This window comes from Thunnus thynnus, chromosome 16, assembly GCF_963924715.1.
Source record: "Thunnus thynnus chromosome 16, fThuThy2.1, whole genome shotgun sequence".
NCBI lineage: Eukaryota > Metazoa > Chordata > Actinopteri > Scombriformes > Scombridae > Thunnus > Thunnus thynnus.
The window spans coordinates 12,974,485-12,996,484 of record NC_089532.1 but is presented as its reverse complement, the minus strand read 5'-3'; the positions used below and the strand labels follow the sequence as shown (position 1 = coordinate 12,996,484).

Sequence of the window (22,000 nt, the reverse complement as noted above, 5' to 3'; positions counted from 1 at the left end):
GGCAAAATGCTAACATCTGTTTCTCAGCTAAGCCTACCATCATCTGCAGTGAAACAAATGCGTAGAAAAAATGTTCATGCGTTAATGTATAAATGTGATATATTTTGACAAGGGATAGAAGCAAACACAAATCTCAGTGTCATGCAGCTTCAAACAAATACTTGCACAATGAGCACACGTGTTTACAGTTTAAATTAGTTTTACGTGTTTGTTTGCTTTTCTGTAAAACAACTGAATAGCCTTCTTTCAATTTCAATTGTTTAAGTTAGATGCCAAAATGTATTATAATGTTTATAATATGCATTAAAATGTATATTATTTGTATTATTAGGTTCAAGTGACAACGAAAGTTAGAATTTGAAGTAAAATTATATTTCTTTCAGTTTCACTATATTATCACTGTATTCTCAAGCTTGTTACTTACATTACTGTAGGAATATTTACTCAAAGCTTGACTCAAATGCATTCCACTACATTTAAAAGATAGTGAACCCCCTCCTCAATGTCTCTCTGGGGAGGCCACAGAAAACCTACCAGCCTGTGGTGTACTGTGGACAGAAATTGCTTTAGCAGAAGCACAACAGGGCATCTCACTGCCTACTGCTGTCCTAATAGACGGAAAATATGACCCTTACCCGGCCCTCTTCACTTTATTACAATCTTTCAAAATTCCTGTCTACTGAGGTGCCCGAAGATGTCAGAACTGTTTTATAATGGTAGCAAAAAAAAAAGCGGGAAAAGTCCCGCAATCACCACCCTAATTGTGATTCCTCTTGAAAGCTAAGGATCTTCATGACTCTGTCTGTGACAAAACATGTTATGGCTATTATAGTACGTTGCCATTGTTATAGTATAATTATTGTCACTGCTGCTTCTGCAAACTCTCGTGGAAAATTGAAAATGAGGTCCATGTTATCCGTCAAGTGGCGAGCGTCCACTGGTCTGGCAAGGAAACACATTACACTGACCAATTGCCTACTCCCCCAAGCGTGGCTGGGAAACTTGTACCATTCTGCGCAATTTGTTTCATTCTTCTTTTGCAATTGATCCCAGTATGCAAAGAGAACCTGGGGCAATAGACTCTACCATAGCTGCCCAGCAGAACTGTAGTACTCTGCTGTAGGTTTCCCTTTGTGTGTGTGTATGGCTTGGGGGTTGAGGGACAGCACTGATGCTACTGCCAAGTACAGCACACAATACTTGCTTTTACCATTATCATATTCCTAAGTTGAATATCTGTCTCTACAAATATTTACATCTTATTTTGTCTAGCAACCCAGCAACTTTCAAGATAGTGTCCCTATAATTGCTATAAGCTACACCTTACTTGTGCAACGGGCTGCTTACCTCAGTGTTTTTAGCCCAATGAGCCGAAAAGGCAGGGCAATCTATAGAGTGTGCTTGGACAACATCCCTATGATATGAAGAGGAAGTAGTCATTCCTGTGCTTCCTAATCAAGTAATTGATTGCATCTATTATTCATGAACTCCTTAGCCTGACATGAAGTTGTAAACTCAGCACAGCTTCTCTTCTTTCTACATCTCTCCTCCTCTGCTTACACTTCATTCATCCCCTCACCCTTCCAATGCTCATCTAACCACATAAAGCTGTGGAATTAGTTTGCCAGTCTCTCAGCCTTCAAGGGTTGTACCCCTAAGCCCCAACTGCCAGTTTGTGTTTTGTTCAATATGGGCAGCCAGAAGTGTGAGGCCGTGCACTGGAGGCTGCCGGGGCTGCCCTCACAAGCTCTGCACTAGATCAGCCTCTGGGTAATGTCATTGCCACTTCCAGGCTACAAAATAGCTGGGGAATTCTACCTTCACAAGAGCTACAACAGAGCAACTCAGCTGATTCCGCAGAGACAATGATGGAAATCGCAGTTAAAGCTAGAAACAATCCAACTGGGACAATTTAAAATATTTAAAATGTTATTATTTCAGTATGTCATATGTCTTTAGATGCCCTCTCACCTTATATATATTTTTTAAAACATTCAGGTGAGCTTTACTAAAGCTTTTTGAAGTGAAAATAAGAATGTGACTTTTCTGGTGACTAAATCAGGAAATATAATACACTTTGATGAAAAATGCTGATTGAACTGACTATCTAATTAAGCTATGTAACAAGATTCATTAACTTGTGATTAGATCATCTTGCCCAAACAGTACCCTAATGTAATGTTGTGAATTTTTAGGTGTGAAAAAAAAACTGTAAAAAGGCTCCTTAAGTCTTAATCAATGTTTGAATTAAACAGTGCCTACACTGCAAATAACACTAAGCTGGTACAGAGGAATAATAGAAAGGTATACAGATATATCCATTTTGCTAATGAGTCCACAAAAAAAAAAAAAAACTGATCAAGTCTTTTGTCAATTTCTTGAGCTATAAAGTTAAACTAAATGTATAAAGAGCTTGCCAGTTTAATGCATCATGCCCATTACCAAATCTGTGGATTTAACCAGCATGTAAAAAAAGAGATAAACACTACAGCCATAATAAATAATCAATGAGCAAGTCCCTAAGCTTCGTCCTCCTGAGCCTAGATATTACCATCAAAAACAAAGTGTCTGGAGCCAAGAAATCACCATATCAATGGCACATGCCACAACAACCCTGCCCTGCGCTTTCCTTCCAAAGATCATGCTAGATAAACCCCAAATAACAGAGAAATTAACAAATGCTTGACATTTGCTCAACATCCATTATTCTGACACTTCTTCAGAATTTCAAAAGGCTGAACGCATGCTTAATCAACATTCATATTCCCAGAGCGAGCCCCAGCACCATATTGCAGCCCGCCTCAGTGCTGATGAAAACGGCACATTAGGGCCCGATTCGAAAAACGTTCAGGGACTCCTCACCAGGGAACTCTGTGTGTCTGTGTGTGTGTGTGTGAGAGAGAGAGAGAGAGAGAGAAAGAGAGAGAGAGGCACTGGCTGTATTTTGATGGGAGGGATGCTTCACACTTTACTTTTAAAACATTTTCCAAAATAGAGGCATCTGCCCCTTTCTGCAAACCCTCCCACTTCTATAACTGTGAAAGCCATATGAGGAGTAAGCTGAATGGCATTTTAAAGAGGGGGGTAATCATTACATCCAAATTCATTCATAATATAGCACAGAAGGACACAGTGGACTCTCACATTCCCTCCCTCTTTTTCTCGCCCTCCTTGCACAGACTCTCTCGGGGGACAAAGGGTTGAAGGACTGGGGTCCCCTCTGGACCCAGGGGAAGCCAGGCCAGGCCTCAGAGAGCAGCCCATCATTTCCAATTCTAATATGTGGCAAGAGAAGGACCTGATGGGACTGATGTCACATTTTTCCCTGCACCAGCCTGCGATGAGCCCCCCCCTCCCCACCACCCCTTACCCCCCTTGCTGCCTAGCCGCGGTCCAGATACTAGGCAGGACACCACGGCTGGCTAAGAGGAGGGCAAGGAAGAGAGGGCAAGAATGGGGGTTGATATTTGCATGTCCCTCCATTGTGAGTGGGGGTAAAAAGTGACAGCACCGTGTCCAATTCTTTTCCCCCCAGAGCAGCTCGGGCCCGGCAAGAGAGGCCAGGCTGACAGATGACTCCCAACATCTGTGTTATGCAGCCGTTACAGATGAGGGACTCCACATCGCAATCTCTCTCTTTCTATCTGTCTATGGGACCCTCCCTCTCTCCTCCCACTATACTCATAGTACAACAGAAAGAATGACAGACCTTCCGTGGAAATTACCTTGAAATTGTCTATAACTATCATATTGTTCAAAGTTTAAATTTTCCTCCCTTTGAGCCCGCAATCAAAAGCAATGATTACGAAATGGTTTTATACACAATACAGCATTCAGAGACTTGAGCATAATGGCTACTGCTATTGATCTACATCATGACACTCAAATATAATGTTGTTTTCAAATTAATGTTTTAATTCCAAAAAAAACTGGACAATATTGTTTTTGGACAATATATTAAAGTTAATATCAGGATATTAATCAGAATATTTTCTCTGATATTTATATTTATCATGGTTTGGAAAATCACATGTAAAATGTGATGTGCACCACAATGATGTAATACATAAATATGTTCCACTGCTCTGCTTTACACTAGACAGGTCTTTGCACATGTGATACGTACACTTCAATAACTCCTTTTATTACTTTTTAATTACAATTTGCTCAGAAACATTCATTTAGTAATAAGAATTTTGTAAAATGGTAATACAGTACCATCCTATCATCACGATATGACTTCACTTAGTCAATAGCTGACAATATTGAATTATAGCCCGGCGATAATTGCAGCTAAATTTTATCAGCATGTATTTCCATGCATGACCCAGGCAACAATTCCATATATTGATTGGTTTATATGTTTGAATACAAAGGTTAGCGTAAAAATATTAAAAATTTGTATATATGATGAAATAATCACTTAATTAAAAAAATAAGCGTGTCCTGCTCTACCAAAAATATAGCACACCCCCCTGAAAGAACTAGCACAGTTTCCAACATTACGCTGGCAGACAATACATTAATCTACAGTTCCCTCACCATTGCTTGCATCATTTAGAAATCATCCAGTGCGATGTGAAATGATTTGATATCCAGATACCTGTCTTTTCTATCTCTGACTATTATAACCCAAATAATATTCTGCCCACCCATTCAGTGCAGGCCAGTTCACAACAAACCCCTAACCCCCCTCCAACTCCCCCTGCCAGCCCCAGCCTAGCCAATATTTACGCAGTGGCAGGGCTCCCACACAGTCCGAGGGGACAGGAGGGGTGTGGGGTGGGGGTGGCTGACTGCCGTGCCTGAGCGCATGCTAAGAGATGATGGATGGCCTAGTCGATATGTTATGTCTTAAGAGCCTGATTTCCTGCCAGTCCAATCACTAACCCTCCAGAGCCCAGCTCAGCTGATTGGACAACCAGAATAATTTCGCAGGCTGTGAAAACACTGCTGCCGTGCCTGTCTGTCAGGCCCAGTGACGAGACTCAGGGATTTTAAAGAGCAAGGGCCTCCCCAAGATTGGTTATGGTGAACGAAATAATAACAATAACCAGCAAGACTAAACAAAAGAGCCAGCACCTCCAGGAGGGAGAGATCGTGCAGAATTATTGGAAGGAAAACGGTCCAATGTTTTCCTTTAATTATTACACCCACCAGTACAACTTTTCGAAAAAACTGGCATTTGAACAGTTTGGATTAGGAAACCAAAAGGAGAAAAGGAACTCAAAATAAACATGAGAAGGACCTCCTAGTGTTGGTGCCTAAACATACAGGATATTAGATGCACTTTATACGCATGACATATTCTGTAAAATGCGAACAGTGAGAACAAAGGCAAGCTCAAGCTCAGCAGCATCCCCTTTGGGGACCTGATACCTTCTTCTAGATTGGTGATTAGGTCACAATGGAAGTAGGAAGCTCCAAATACATGCGACTTTGTAAGTGACCTAGACGGGATCTGCCATGGTGTCCTGGTGGCCTTGGGGGATTACACATGTTACGTTCAATAAAGTGAGGGCCCTCAGTGTCAAGGAGAAAGGCAAACACAACCATTAACCTCTCTCTTCGATTTCTGGATGTGCAGGCGCTGCATGGCAAAACATTGGCTAATGCTATGGTGAAAGCCTATACAAGAAGCTGTGTGGAATTAATTAGTGATCATAACAAGTACATTAAACGGGATTATAAATATTTAATAATGGAAGATAAAACAAAGAGAGACAAGAATAAATAATGTTTCTAGGGGAATTGATAGACAGTAATCATTTAATTTAAAGTGTAATTAAGACCAGACATGCCTGCAGAACTACAGATTACTTTCCCATTATCTAAACACATCTTATTTCACACATTACTCGTTGATTCACAATGCACAAAGTCTGGTTCATGTACAGCAGTTTGGTGTTTTCACCCTCTCACTAAAACACACACGCACCTACAGCAACTATACCATGTGAAAAAGCACACGTAAAAGAGAAAAGAGACTGACAAAATGAATAGAGTCCGGTGAGTAACCACTTACTTTGGAAATCTTTCCTTCAACATCTTCATACACTGCCGGGTAGGTCTCAGCTGCTCAGTCCATTTCGCTATCTCTTTATATTCAGCTCGGGACAGTCTCATCTTTCTTTTTTATCAGCCACTGTATCTATCTGTACAGACAGGTGAGAGTTTAATTAACTAATGCTACTGTAGAAATCTGGTTTTGAGAAGTAAACAAACGTGTCAGGTGACTTAACAGCTGTCAAAAACAGCTGTACCTTCATTGCTAACCGAACTTAGCTTTATGTTATGGCTAACGCTCCGCACTAAAAGCATGTGGCGACATACAATTCAATGTATCATCTTGGAGGGATTACAACACAGCTAATGTATGTAAAACGTTGTCAAATATGGCCACAGAACAATAAATACCATTCAAATCGGCTTGTTTACCATTGACTCCTGCTGCCTGTGGACAGTTCTTCGATAGCAGCTTCCCGCTAGGAAGTTGAAGAGATGACTTTTATGTGAGCAGCGCGTTGATTGGTCGATACATCCACGAGAGCTGAGTATACTGGCAGATGATTGGTTATTTTGCAGCACGAGGGGCGGTATCTAGCAATGACATGCTGCTCACTCACTGCCGATCTGAAGCATCTCTCAATCCTCGTAAAATGTAAGCGATACTCACAAAGGACAGTTCTTGAAGTAAGTTGACGTTGGCTGTCCTGCGACACTCGTCAAATACTCCTAAAATCTGACAAGGCCAGAAAAAAACTCTTCAAAAATACATAAACCGTGCAGGGAAGTCGTATTTGAGGGACAGAGTGAAAGAGAGATAGAGGCAACCGGAGAGGGAGAAAGGAGGGAGCGCGTTTCCTAGTGTAAAGGTGTTGCTGTGTCACTGATTTCACAGTTTAATATTGGTCCTGCGCCTGCTTGCATTTTTGATGAGAATGACTAAAACAATACAGGCTGCCTTTGTGCCTATAGTCTATTTAAAAAGATGCTGCTTCCTTCACTGATTCCATGCACGGATAATCTGCTTTGACCATGTTCTCATTTGTGACTTTTTATATTGTAGCCTACCGTCTGATGTAACATAAAACGTACTGTTGGGTATGACAAAGGCTAAATAAACAAACTAAATATTTAATGATTAAAAATTTGATATATTTTTCAGTGCTGAAGCTTGTGACACAGTTTCAGTGGCCTGACTCTTCTGTTTTTTTAAAAATTGTAAATCCTAACAGAACAGCCCAGGTAAAACAAAGTGTTACTATTCATCTTCATTTACAGCTTCAAATTCTAGCATCTTAAACGACTAACTCCACCAATTAAGACAAAGTTAGTTTCATTATGGAGTGAAGTGATTTAAAAAATGTACCAAAAAAGAAGTCAAGGAGTTCACCTAGTTGCACTGCAGTGAGACATCAGTGATGTTTATATACTGAATTCTTTCACCTTGCAGTGGTTGAATCAGGGGCATAGATACTAGGAGTTCTGCTTCCTGAGAGAATATTGGTCCGGGCTTTCCTTAATTAACTTGCAGAAATTTTCGTGGGCCATCTCCAACCGTGGGCCCCCAGAATCATCAACACCTTTCACCTCACCAGTGAAGGTACTGCTTTAAATGCCCCAGGCGCATATATGTAAATGAGACCAAGGATGATAATATGCCCTAGAGTACTGCAGTAGAAAAAAACTCTGCAGATTTGTAAAACATACAGCTATAATGTTGACTTTAAAAAAAAGAGGAATTGCCACCTATGCAAACTGATGTTTTAAAAAATAGTCAATAGTTCATTCATGATTAATTCAGTTTCTTTATTTTCATTTGAACCATATGATTGTCTATATCGGGAGTGTTGACTTTAGACAACACTGAAATAGGACTACAATCTTTAAGGCCTAATTTGTCAAATAGAGATCAATATTATTTTACAATGGCATTATTGTGTAATTAGTCTCTGAACAGTGCTAAACCTCCGTCTACCCTAATAGATTTTCTCTGCAACCTTCTCTCTTTACATACAGATGCAGGGAAGTCCTAAAGTCATTTTATGGTGAGTTTTATTTATTTATTTATTGTCCCATCATTTTGCACAAAAATGGTCACAAATAATTAGCTTTAAAAATGTGAAAGAAGATATCAAACAAATTCTATAGTCATACATTCTTTTGACAACAACATTGCTGGTTTCTCTCATTGTGGGTGAACAATGCATGGATGAGCAGAAAGGATCTATCTGACCTGTGGTGCATCAGAAAATAGAGCTCATTGTTGTTGGGCAGTGTAGTATGATGACTGAGATGAGCTGAGGTCTCGGGCTGTGTGTTCACCGGCACAGTCCCCGCGTCTGAAAGGGCTCAGTGCTCTGTGGTGGCTACAAAAGGGAGCTGTGTAGTGGGATTGGTATGGCCAGATAAGATCAGGGCCTCTGAGGAAGTCTGGTCTGATTGCTACAAAGGGCTGAGGTCAGGGGCAGGAGGAGCAGTTTACTCATCTAGGTATCAGTGGATCAGGGGGTTTGGTGGGGAGCCGCGTGTGTAATAGGTATAAAAGGATCAGTGTAATGTGATGGTATAAAAAGATAAAAATCAGAGAAGGGGTTGGAAGGCAGTGTACTGTAATGGCTCCAAAAGCTGGGGGATCAGAGATTTTGTTATGTGTGTAGGTGTCTACTCGTGTGTGTGTGTGTGTGTGTGTGTGTGTGTGTGTGTGTGTGTGTGTGTGTGTGTGTATTCCTGTGTGCGCACACACCCTTGCATGAATCAGTTGGTGTCTATGTGCATCTTTGATGGCTATGAGAGCCACAGTGGGATGTGATGAGAGCTGAAGGAGAGAGTGAGGAGATGGAGGGGATACAGGGGAAGGATGCAGGGGGAAAGACGAGTGCTTTGGAGGCTGCGTGTAAACAGGGCAGTGGTACACACAGTGCCGTTAACCAGCTGTGAAGCCTGCTCACAGTGGGAGATGAATTTACAAAGGATGTCTCCCTCTGATATCCAGGAGACGCTGCACTGATCTTTGCTCCACTGCTCTCGGCACACCATTGTAGTGCTAAGCACTGTGCCACTAATGGCACTTATATATACCTTAATGCCTGGAAAACATTTACATTTTGCTTGCAGGAGAGGGAAAGTGTGTGGCTGTGTAGAGGAGAAAATGTGTGTGCTTGAGAATTTTTTTTTTTTTTATCGACAGCATCTTCAGTGGATGCATCTTAAGATTTGCGAGGTGTAATTTCCTCATCACACAGTTTAAGGAAATTGCAAGTCCTCCCATGTCTTGCATATTAGTCCCTCCTTACCATATCCAGTGATATTACTCACCATACAAAGAGAGCATTTTGTTACACTAGATCATCAGCATTACTGTCATAATGTTTCGGGTTTTTTTCCATTTGTGAAGTCAGTGACTTCACTCCTCTGTACCACAGAATTGCTCTCCAATCTTCGGGGAGTCTGGGATCTCAGCTTTAAAAATCACAGTTTAAACATGAGGCAAGCCATAACCAGGAAATGCCTGTAGTATTAGCAAGGTATCGGATTCGTGCATTCCCCCCTGAACAGCATGACTGGCCCTGAAAATCCCACATCCATATTTTACATCATGGGAGACAAGACACATGTGTTTCACCCTAGCTTTGAAACGTGTTCCTTCCATTTGTTTTATTATCCTTTAATGAATTTAATTAGTGGACATGTAATTAAATGCAATTGTGATCACCCCCATAACATACACATACGCGCGCACGTTGTTGATGTCAATTGCTCAAAACAACATGTGCGATGTGAACAAATTTACTGGATTAATAGGGGATTGATAATATTTTGGGATTGTATTTCACTCTAAATGGCTGCACGCCGAAACAAAGGCTGCAGCCCAAGCTCATTAATCATAGTCAACGGGTTGCCCGGGTGCAATTTGCATGACCAAGGTGGCTGCACATGCTGCCGTTCAGCCTAGGTTGCTGGATCTGCCTCGATTTGGCCAGACCGTTAACGCTGCGTCAATCAAGGATAACCCAATAACAGTATGACAGAGTAAGAGAGGAAAAAAAAAAAACATTTTCTCCTCATTACCCAACACTCCTTCCCCTCCCTCCCTTCTCTTGTCTGCCCAACTTCTTATTTTAGTTAGCACTAATTACACTGGCCTGATGAAAAATGAAACCATTCGCTTACGCTTATTACTGACAGTATAATTTAAATATTTTTCAAAATGTTGAAATGCTTGAACATTTAAAATATTTCATTTTCTAGTACATACACATTTAAGGTATATTAATATCATCTAAATGTAATAATATTTTAGCTTGAAGTCTAGCCTTTTTTGCTTTTTTTTTGGAAAATTTAGGGAAAATAATCACTTTTATCTATTAAGAAAACTTTTTTGGTTCATCTGGATTTTTGTCAGTCACAGTTTGGAGCCTCAATAAGCCATTTTAACTGCAGATAATTGGGTTGAGGCGTGATGCAGTGAAGTTCAAAATGAAGCACAATTTCACAAAGCTGTAATCTCACCACTGGCTCCATACACTGAATTCTAATTATCTCGTCATGAACTTTAAAAAAGAAGCAATGTTTTAATGGCTTTTTAACTCCATAAGAGGTGAATGTGTGTGTGTGTGTGTGTGTGTGTGTCAGTGTGTGTACATACATGCATGTGCATATGTGCATGAGATAGAAGTTAATACGTGTGTGCGTGCATGTCTGGGTTTTTTTGTGTGTCAGACGCTCACTCACACATACACACACACACACACATAGACACACACAGACACCCACCATCACCACACACAGACATGTGAATGCAGCTTGTGTCTGGTCTGGCCTCTCTACCTAGCTCTGCCGCCGCGGCTCACGCTGTGCTCTCCCCCCATCCCCTAATATCCTGGAGGCATTTTTCTCATTATCACATATTGTTTGATGTCTTTGTTTCTTGATGATTAACCATGGTCACCAAACACTGGTCTGGATTGTTTAAAATTTAATTTTGGGGCTCTGAAGTACCTGCAGAGGGGATGACTGGTGGGGACACCCGTATTTTATGTATGCTATTTTTCACGCTGAAATGCAAGAGGACACACATTGAAAAACACAATAAATCCTCGAGGAGAATCATTAGTGGAATAGTAGTGGTTTTTATGACCATTGTTATTCAACGCTGTATTGAGATGCAGTAAATTATTCTGTTTATTATGGGTTTATGGATTCAGTCCCATTTTCAGAATAATTATGTTGTTCTTCATTCTGCATAAATAAAACTACTGTCTATATACTTTTCTGTGTTTAAACATAAATGTAAATGTTACATATGCAGTAAATATTTATTTTTCAACAGTGGCAATTTTTAGCTTTTCAAAATCATTTTTCTTTGTGCATCTTTTGCACATTATTTGTGTTTTGACTGCACTGACCATGTAGCCTATATATTTCCCTGGTAATTTTAACATCATAAAGACAAAAATCTTGCATTAGGAATACAAGATATATCACAGAATCAACACTGTAAGCAAACAAATAGGGAAACAACACTCTCTCCTAATGTCAGCATGTCAAAACTATATTGAATACTTGAAATATCTGTGTATCTAAGGCTGAATAGCAGCCATTGTATCGGTCTAATGATATTATCCTCTGAAATTTGGAGTGAAAGAAAAATGGCAGAAATGAGCAGTACCATTGTCTGCCCCATTTTATTTAAACAAATTGCGAGAGCAGAGAGACACAGACTGCGGGAAAGAACGAGCAAAGGGAGAGGGAGAGACAAAAAGAGAGAGAGTGCTCTGTAAATGAAAGGTTATGCGTCGTCCCATGTGTTTGTATTGTCAATAACTGGAGAAGGCTGTCAAGAAAGTGGGGAGATAAAGGTCAATAACTCAGGCAAATGTGTTTGTATTTGTACACTCCTGCTGATAGCATAGCAAACGTCAGGGCTTGTGTCTGACACCCCACAACAATAACACAAATAGTGGGGCTAGCACTAGAATAGTCATTATTATTGTTGGTGCTGGAAATGAGAGGGAACCTCAGCACATGGCTGTGACAGCCGGCGCAGTGTCACTCAAACGTCACTCCATAATGAAACACGCCGGAGATCAGAAAAGGCGATGATAAAGTGTAAACACAAAGAGATTATGCTGCCGGATGATTTTGATATTTGCCTTATTTTCTTGTCTCTGAATAAACATGATCGTCACTATGTTGTTTTGGAGGTACTTGAGACAAATGTAAATACCTATATTGGAATAATTAGGGCTGTTCGCTTTTTTTAACTTAAAAATAAAGTTCCTAAAATTTAGTTTTACAATTTATTAATCTATGATTTTTCAGTCCTGCTCATTATACTAAAGTAAAGTATGGTAATTCGGAGTTTTGCTCTTTTTTTTAATAAACTAAGTAGTTAAGATATTTACATTTTCCTCTAAAAGATGAAAACTTACATAAATAAAATTTGTAGGATTTATTTTTTGTCACACAAGGTTAAGCTGTAATCTAAAAGCTTAATTTATTTATCATGGTTCCTATATGCATTCAAGTCTTATTTTATTCTGGGGCCATTTAGTATATCTCTCTGTGGCCTTGAGTGTAATAAATGTGCAATTAACAGACTTAACTAATTCATGAGGACCATTGTGAAACTAACGAAGGGCATAACTACTGTACAGACGCCGCTGTCATTGGTGAATATTGTTATTGTTCTGCTTTTAATTGCTGGAGGAGGAGGAGAAGGAGGAGGAGGAGGAGGCAGCATGTTTTGAATATACATACTCGGTTACCATAGCAAAAAAGAAACACTGGCTCCCTCTTGACAGTCATATCTAACGTCAGAGGTACGTGGAGGTGTTAACTTCTCTGTTTTAACCAGTTACTAAACAAATGACCCTTTTTAACATACAACACAAAGAGAACAGATATAAATAGTAATGCCTCAAGTAACAGCATCAAATGCTCTGACCATTCATCTTGATCTGTGCCCTGTATTTTTATGTCTCATTAACACACAGGGTTCCTTTTCTATACCAGATATAATTTCTATTTTGTCAGTGTGGAATCAGCATTCTATTGTACGCTTTTTTTTCCTTCAGGAAAATGCAATAATTAAAGCTATAAATCATTTTAAAATACAGTTTATGCCTAAAATTGGTACCTTTCATGCTCTGTTTTAAGTATATTTTGATGTGTACCTGAGAAGCTTATTTTCTGTTGAATCATCAGAACAGAAGCTCACAAAATTTCTGTGGGCAGATGAAGCTAAGCGTACTTTTCGTAAGTATATAAAGTCCATAGGGGAAAGTGGATCCCCCTCTCTCTCTCTGTCACCTTCTCCCCACTCAGTTTGTTTGTTGGCTGTGGTGCTTCGTAGTGGTTTACATTACATATGATTATGTAAATCTGGAGCTGTTCCTGTGCATTATGGGCCAATGCATTGTCAAGATCTTTTCTAAAGCAGTCAAGTAGCTATTTCTGAATTCTTTTATTATCTGAGAGTGCAACAAAGAAAGTCTTTTGTTCACTGTTTGCCGCACACACACTCACATGCTTACACAAACACACACACACACACACATACACGCGCACTGCTGCTGCCGTCCATGACTTACTACTGTCCCCTAGTGGTGCTTGACTCCACAGTCTCTCTCAACTCTCCGTTTCCATCAACTTTCCACACTTCCATTCACCTGACTTCCCCCTGTCTTTGTCCCGCACCCTCTCTGTGTGCCTCCTCTCTGCCTTATCATGCTCAAACATTTAAAGGGTTGATTTGTTGTATTGTATGACAGAGAGCTCCAATTATGCATTGCTGTGTCCACAGTGGCTTTGCCTTCAATGGAGGGCTCCAACAGTGTCAACAAAAACAGGAACCCTGATGTTTTGTGGCTATTGTGAGGCCAGAGCTCATGTCAATAAGGTATTGTTTAGTCAGAGTGCCACACCGAAACTGCAGTGAGAATGTTATCAGACCTGTGGAAATAGGGTGTGCGCATAATAGTGCGAAAATGTAAGTATGATTGTTTGGACGAGCCCAACGCAAAGGCACACAGGGAAAAGCCTCGGAGCTTTGTCACTTCTCCACACTCTTTTTTTTTTTTAGTTAAGATACACAGCATCCACTTTTAAAAGAACAAAAAAAAACATTTTGCATCTGTCACTTTTATCATCCGATTCTATAATTATTTCTTCATTATTTGTTCTTTCTAGTATATTTTTAGTGAGGTCAAAAGAGTATTCTCTTATGTTTGCCATGAGTGAGTTGATCCTCCATTCCCTCAGCTAATAGTATGCATTTTTATACTTTCTGTTTTTCCTTTCCTGATCACTGTTATTCCAGCCCTAATTGGTGCGATAACCTGGAACAGCGCTAATAAACAATAGGGTAAAAGGGTCAGCCTCCACTGGCGGTGCACGGACACACGCAGTCAAGTCACTCATGTCAAATGACCAATTATACAGGTTATAGAGGATGGCACCTCCGTCTCCAGTGCCCCGTCCCTCCTGGGATAGCTCTCCAACAAGAGGGCTATCACTCAAACCCAAACCACATTCATTCATTAGCCTGTTAAGATGGGCATCAATTATTCATTAAGAAGGTGGCCAGTGGATTATTTCTGTCAGCACTAGGCTTATTGTATCAAAGGTTGATTATGGCTTAGTTGATTTAGTATGCACTATTGTCTGTGTGATCAATCAAAAATGAAAAAGAAAACTTCTTTAAATAAATACAAAAGAATGTGAGTTTAATTTTGCATTGCGGGAAAGAACTTTTTATTCCAATTAATCTTGTTTAGAAGTTTAAAACTTCAACATTAGCATGATACATCTTTTATTATATTTATTTATACTGATGTGCACAGCCACATTAACTTACTGAGAGTGCATTGATCTGATTTGGAGCATAATTTTCTCATTGCTCAGCATGATTCGACCAACTTAAACTCAACTTACTGTATGATACGGTACGCTGTCATCTTGATTTATGAGTAAAATATGCTCATCACCTCCCCTTTATTCTTCCTGTCCCTCACTAACAATCTTGTGCTCACCTCCTTTTCTTTTTTTCAGTGGCATCATCTCCAAAATTCTCACTCACACCACTCTGTAAAATCTTTTTATTAGAATGTTAAAAAGTCCTGTGGGGATTTTTCTAGAGAAACTCTCCAAGAGGGGAACTAGTAAAATAGTCGTACTAAACTGGAGGACTGACAAAGCCCTTGGCTGAGAATGCTAGTACAGACTAATGCAGTACATTTCTATTGTAAACTGTTAAGTATATTTTAATAATGATATGCATTCATGTGATTAACATTTTTAAAATAAGATAAATATATATATTTTTATTTCCTTTATTCACTTTTTACACTGACATCACAAAAAGGACATTTTGAAGAATAAAATAATAAGTCATTATGAGAGCTGTACTAAGTATTCCCATTATTATGTTGTCCTTGATAACACCTGATGGTCTAAATATGTGCAATTGCCTACCTTTTTCTTAACAACAACCTCATAAAAACTGTTTTTATGCAACTTTTTTAAAAAACACATTGTAAAAGTTTGTGAAAATTGTTATTAGAATAAAGAGTATTATTATTACCGCATTGTGACTGCACATTAACCTACTTTTTTTTCCCTCCCTTTGACCGACAGGACACCTTTTGAAAACTTGACTCAGTAAAGTGCTATTTAAGCAAACAGGTTGTGTGTGAGGCAACGTTTTAGCAAATACAGATGGAGTGTTTAGGAGATTAGCATCCTGTTACAACACATAGCAGCACACTTCAGTTTCGTGTTTGCAGGGCTTTCCAATGACAAATTTGACCTCAGACTTCAGAAAAGTTGTTCAAAGAAGCAGATAACGTTCACTGGAGCAGATAGAGCATGTAAATATACACCGTGTAAGCAATTTTCTCCTCTTTTTTTTTTATCATAGAACATTTTAGTACACATTTTAGTACATGTGATTAGTTTTACCTTACTTCACATTTTCATAGCATTACGTTTTATGTGAAAGTGTGCAAAGTGTGTCTGTACTATGTTTATGTCAGGCAGTTTTCTTATAATTAAGGCTTTTTATGTAGACATTTTATTTACATTGCCTTTCATCAAATAAAAACTCTAGTAGATGTCTACATATCATTCTGCTATTTTTAGAGTGCAATGCTCTTCACAGGCTAGAATTGTGCAGTATGCGCACGTGGCTGCACACACACACACACACACACACACACACACATACACAGAGCTGTAAAAACTTAATATGTTCAGAACACTAGATCACTCCTGTTGGTATATTTTGCCCCCAAACCTTTCCTCCCTTCACCAACCCCTGCAAGTGTTAAAACAATATCCAAGTGTCATGTTGTCGCACAATGTCACCACTTCATAGGTTAGAAAAATTCATTGAGAAAAAAAAAAAAAAATCATGGGTGTGTCACTGTTTTCAGAGTCGTAATGAAGGATAAACATTGTGACGAGGTGACAGAGCGCAGACCTTGGACTTGGCCCTCAGTTTTGAGCCACAGCAGGCACTTACCCGTGATGCAATGACAGCTCCTTGAGATGGTGGGGAAATTAATTCTTACTCGGTGTAAAGAACTATTCATAACAGCTTTGCTTGAGAAAACATTAACCATTTTTCATATGGATCAAAGTGGCCATCTGGTTAAATTCACGTAGGCTATACCTTATTCATACACCTCCTCTACTACTCTCAGTGGATTAGCTTAATTTTCTGTCTTCCTTTTTCCCTCAGGTTTGTGCAGCACTTGCAGAGTGAGTCTCTCTCAAGAATGTGTCTAATTTAGTGGCTAAGAGGCAGATTTATACCTGTGCTAGTTATGGAGAAGGTTGCTCCCTCGAGAAGCCCAATGACTGTTTACGGGCGGCCTGACAATGCCTTAGCAGATGATGAAGCACCTGCCAGAGTTCCCCCATGTCTGTTCCATCCCTTTCTGTCTGTCTGCTCACCTCCCTTCCTTTAGCTTTCTTTCTTCTTCTTTCACTCTTCCTTCCTCCTCTTTCTCTCTCTCAGCCCTCTCTCCGTCCTGTCTCCCGCCTTTTCTTTCACTTTTTTTTCTTTTCTCAGCAGAGCCACATCTCCTTCAGTTACCATGGAGTTGTGCATTTTACAGCCATTCCCACTGCTCTCCCCAGAGTGAGCCCATCTACTCACTCTGTCTACCGCTGAGAATAAGAGTTTTCGTCTCCATGTCCCTTTTACCATTCTTTCTCTCTCTATCCCCCCGCGCACACAAACTGGATAGACAAATCGACAGCAACACACACACACACACACACCAGCAAACAGAACTGTGGTCAGGTTTTGTTTATGACAGGGAAAGGCAATATCGAGATTGTTTCAGAGTGGTGTCATCACGTGAAATGTATCGCTGTCAGGAGTATGTTTTATATGTCTGGGTCCTTGGCTGAAGCCATTTTGGGAAACAGAAAATATCATATCGTATGACCTCCTCTGGTATAAAAGTAAACTATCAGCTGTAAATCCGATACACAAGTACAGTAGTGTGTGTGAAGACTGAGTTCTCTATAAAGCTCACCAGTAAAATAAATACCAGCTGTCCCTGCAGTAAATTCTAATGAAGTTGTTGGAAATTACATTTTCAGAAATAATTTTATTGATATATGTTGATATGAAACTAGTTATACATTTTCCCAGTATGAGGAAAATGTTTTAAAGAAAGTTAAAGGTCTGCTTCCAATATATACTTTTTTCTTTTTTCTTCTTTTTTTCCCTTTTTTTTTTTTTTTCAAATTTGCTGGCTGAATGAGAAAACGCAGCATTGTGTTTGCATCTGGGTTCAAGCTGAATAGCTGAGCAACTTGGAAGAATGCAGAAATAGTGACTGTGCTTTTCATTTTTATAAGTGTGATGTCAGCTCTTTTGCTGCTGTTATAAGAGTTTTACACAAAAGAAGATTTCATTTTACCTAGGCCACTGATTAAAAGCATGATGAAAAAATATGCGTTTACCATATTTCTGTTTTTTTTTTAAACAAGGAGTCACAAGAGAAACATCTTAATTTCCCTCAAAATAATGGAAATATTGAAAAAAAAGTAAATAGAAATACTCTGCCAGTTCCTCTATTTCAACTTTCAAAGGTTTAATTTAATTTATTTTCCCAAAAGAAAAACATTTCTAATTTCGGTTGACTCAAAATTTATATTTCCTGCTATAAAACACTTTTAAAGGTTTTTATAAATCACCAAACACGTAATTTATGTGTCTTTTTTATAACATTTCAGTATTAAATCATCAAGCGTTGACCAATTCTTGTACACAGTGCTGTAATTCTAATGAAGGATCTTTCGCTTAAACATCCAGACTGCATTATACTCAGTGGGCCACAACTCGTTAATGTATGTGGTATGATACTGCACCTGTAATTAAGTGTCAGTTTATAAACACACAAACACTAATAATACCCAGAGCTTTTCTGGGCGAGCCCGGTGGTGGCAATAGCCCATCCATCAATGTCCCTAATGAGGCTCTATATAGACAAGTCAGTGGAGGCTTCCTGGGCCGTTCAGTCTTATTTTTCATGCCTACTATGATAACCACCCAGATCCCCGGTAAGATGATATCAGCCAAGATAGGGAAGATGTTAATATGCATGTTTGTGTGCAAGCCTGCATACTTACAGCATGTGCATTTGTGTGTACTAAAGGTCCTGTTCAAAGTTCCCATTAACCTCACTGTCATTTTAGTGATGGTGATGTTAATCAAAACCAACACCATTAAGTGCGAGGTGGTTAATATGGCTACTGTTTGCAATGTTGCCATTTATAATATGATGCAGAGAGGCCAACTTGAGGAGTTAATGAGGTGTCACAGGTCATTTAGACCAATCAGAAGCCACCACAGGACATTAGCCAAACAAAGGCCTTGGCTCCGCTACCGGGACAACACAGCAAGTACGGGGGGGGGGAACATAGTACGAGCAACAATAAGATACTTATTAAGTTGGGACAAGCTGACACCAGAACAAGGAGGTCCATCTCTTCTCTTTGTAGAAAACTTGTTTATTTATATTCACAGCAAAAACAACATTCTCTACTGAAGTTCTTCAGCAGCTTATGATTGATAATGCTCTTCCTGTTTATTTGAATTATAGATCTTTCTCCCACTCTCTTTCTCTCTACCTCTTTCTCTCTCCCTCTCTCTTAGGCCGCAGAAGCAAACAGCGAAGAATGTTTAGCTGACAGACAGATCTACAGTTTCAGAGGCTGAGGACTTAGCGCTGCGGGACAAATTTCATGGTCTGGATTGTCACCGCATCGGGGTTGAGACAAGGTTTGGACTTGGCCTGGGGTCCTGCATAAACACAACATTTACAGTGCTGATGACACATTTGAGGGACTTACTGTCTGCAGAGGTATGTGCTCTTGCACTGCTTAAGTGCAGCATACTGTATATAGTGTGTCTGACACTTGGAACCAATGCACACGTGAGGGGAAGTTTATTATCTTTGCGTAAAACTTAATTTACCAATCTCTCCTGTGAATATCAATCTGAAAGGGACTATTGAATGAAAGGCATTACACTATTGAATGTGATAGTGTAAACCTCTCCCAAGATGCCAAATGCTTTACATCTGTTTATAGACTTTCCAAATGTTCCAAATCTTCCTATTTATTAGTGTGCAATAATTTAAAAATCAGGAGAGACCACTTTTAAAATACTTTTAGACTGCTTATTTTTTCTGTGTTTCTGTGCTTGTCAGTATAAAAGCAGCAGCAATAAGAGTGTCAGTGGGTAATGACAGAGGAAGTGACGTCTGACAACTATGGCCTGCCGCTGTGGCTGGTTCTTTAAGAGCAGAGGAGGTGGCCACATCTCAGCGTTAAGGGAGGAGGAGAAAATGGCCGTGTCACTCCTGTCAACGTATTATGTTTTAAACTTAGACAGTTGTTGTCGCTCTTGCAGGCCCATAATTTTATGCCATTAAAAGTGCCAAGGGGAAAGAGTGAGGGAAGCAGGAAGGGAGGGAGGTGGGTTCTGAAGTGAAGCACTTGTAGGGTTTTTCTGTCTCTTGTTCCCTTCATGCCTGATTCCCTGCCACTTTTGCGCTGGAAACTTTTGGCATTTCTTGAAAGCATAAAGACCAGTTGGGGCTTTAAAGTGATCATAAAGTCAATCATGTTGGCTTGAATTACCCAGCAATCTCTGTCAGTTAGGCCCCTCTACGCCATGAGATGTGTGTGGGAGTGGGGTGTAGACAAGTGTACTGTATGTGTGTGTGTGTGTGTGTTTTTGCGTGTGCATACATGAATGTGTCATGTGTATATGAATGTGTATACTGTAAATGTGTGTAAATGTGGGAGACAGGAGAAGTAGAAGTCAAATGAAGTCTCAAATGAAGAGTGAAGGCGGAGGAGGTATTGAACTAATTTTCAAGCCTGACTGCTATTTGATCGAAAGCCTAAAGTTCATTAGAATTGTTGACATGTTAGTCACTTGAAAGAAATTAGACAAAGAAAACAATCAAAAATATGAAAGAATAGATATTTTGTTTTTGGAGAAAATTAGATTACTTTTAAAAGCACAGACTTAAAAACAAACTGTGGGGCCAAATTATAATGCCCTGCAGGTCCGAGCAACTCTGACATTCTGAATTGCTACTAATCGAAAAATGTTGGCGGGAATTACTGTCACTTTTTCTGATTTGTATGCATGACAACCTTTTTCATCTCAAAGAATACTAGACCCCACAAGGTCTTTACATTATGGGCAAACATTTGCAATTATGATGAATTCCGCCAGCTTATCTCAAAAGGAACAGGTTCTTACTGATGGACAAGTAGACATTTTAATGAAATAAACTGCTTTAAGCTGATGAAATAAAGATTGCTCCACCTCAGGGCACACTCAAATTAAATTATCAAGATGACTGCATGCATGCCTCTCCCATTAACTCAGGTACGGTAACAGTGTAATCACTGCACTTGTTCTATATAGCATTTGTGAAGCAACTACTGTACATAGTTGCTTGACTGTTTTTTGTCCCCAGTCTGCTCTCTCCTGTGGCGGCTAAAGGCCTCACAGATACACTTTTACTCAATTCAGAGGGATGAACTAATGTTAAAACCATGTGTTGTCCCCAGAGGCTGAGTGAGTAGACACTGTGATGTATGCAGTTTTATGCATGCAGATAAACATGGGTCCGATGGCTTGTCAGAAGCCTTGGGAAGGAGCCCAGGGTGCTCTGTATTAAAACAATGTTGGTGTTGGGGCGAGGGAGACTGTGACTGGCAATGGGAAACACCTGTGCAGGGGTGAGCAGCCGGGCAGTATGTTGGAGGAGGCGTTGGGGGTTGGGGGTTAAAAGACTGTTAAAAGAGGAAGGGGAGGCAAGAGAGAGGTATAAAGCCACTACATCCTCGCCATTTGCTGCTGAGAAGTGGAGGTCTAAGGAAATTAGTTACAGTAATGTCTTGGTAGCCCCTTAAATTTCAACACACATGTGCTGGCAGTAAAGCCTTATGCCACAGGGTCACCCTGAAAGGCAGTATGTGTACAGGCATATACAGATACATTACATTATTGTAGTTGAGATCATCAGAATTATGGCTTTGCGACAGAGAGAGCGCAGTGGAAAACTGAATTCAGAAATATGAGTTCAATATTCAGCTATGTCTCCCAGCGGTATTTTTGTGCTGATACAATCTATCCTCCCAAATTTTTCTGATGTCAGAGATTTAAACAAAGGCATTCTTTTCCCATATCATAATATTTGAGTGAAGATTTGGCTCTGCACATTCATTTTTGGACTTAGCCTTTCTCTGTATGTACGGTATGGAGCTAACTACAGCCAAATAGAAAGGCTACAATGCTTTTGGCATCATCAAGCCTCTGGCAGTATTTCAGACAATCTTTTCTCTGAAGCTAAAATAGCCATTTTATCTTCTTCTTGATATGTATTTTAATTTCTTTGGTTGGCTTTCATTTCTTTAAGATATTTTGCTTTAGAAACATTTTAACCCTATA

General features: G+C 39.7%; 1 protein-coding gene and 1 long non-coding RNA gene across 3 annotated transcripts in view; one reads left to right on the top strand and one right to left on the bottom strand.

The window, feature by feature from the left end:
• The window catches only part of cdin1 (CDAN1 interacting nuclease 1), a 57,108-nt gene extending 50,561 nt beyond the window's left edge, over positions 1 to 6,547 (bottom strand). Inside the window, exons 1-2 of one of the 2 annotated variants that reach the window (XM_067614452.1) lie at positions 6,439 to 6,547; positions 6,026 to 6,155 (exon numbers count right to left, since the gene is read on the bottom strand). In XM_067614452.1, the coding sequence (XP_067470553.1) occupies positions 6,026 to 6,126 (101 nt within the window). In that variant the 5' untranslated portion in view covers positions 6,127 to 6,155; positions 6,439 to 6,547. Of the gene's footprint in view, positions 1 to 6,025; positions 6,156 to 6,417 lie in introns of both variants that reach the window. The other variant, XM_067614453.1, reaches the window with a different exon arrangement.
• A 64-nt stretch (positions 6,548 to 6,611) lies between these two features.
• On the top strand, positions 6,612 to 20,281 carry LOC137199863 (uncharacterized). The gene is made up of 4 exons (XR_010931863.1): positions 6,612 to 6,693; positions 7,457 to 7,606; positions 8,023 to 8,051; positions 19,181 to 20,281. It is a non-coding gene; the product is annotated as an uncharacterized lncRNA (long non-coding RNA).
• Positions 20,282 to 22,000: the final 1,719 nt, after the last annotated feature.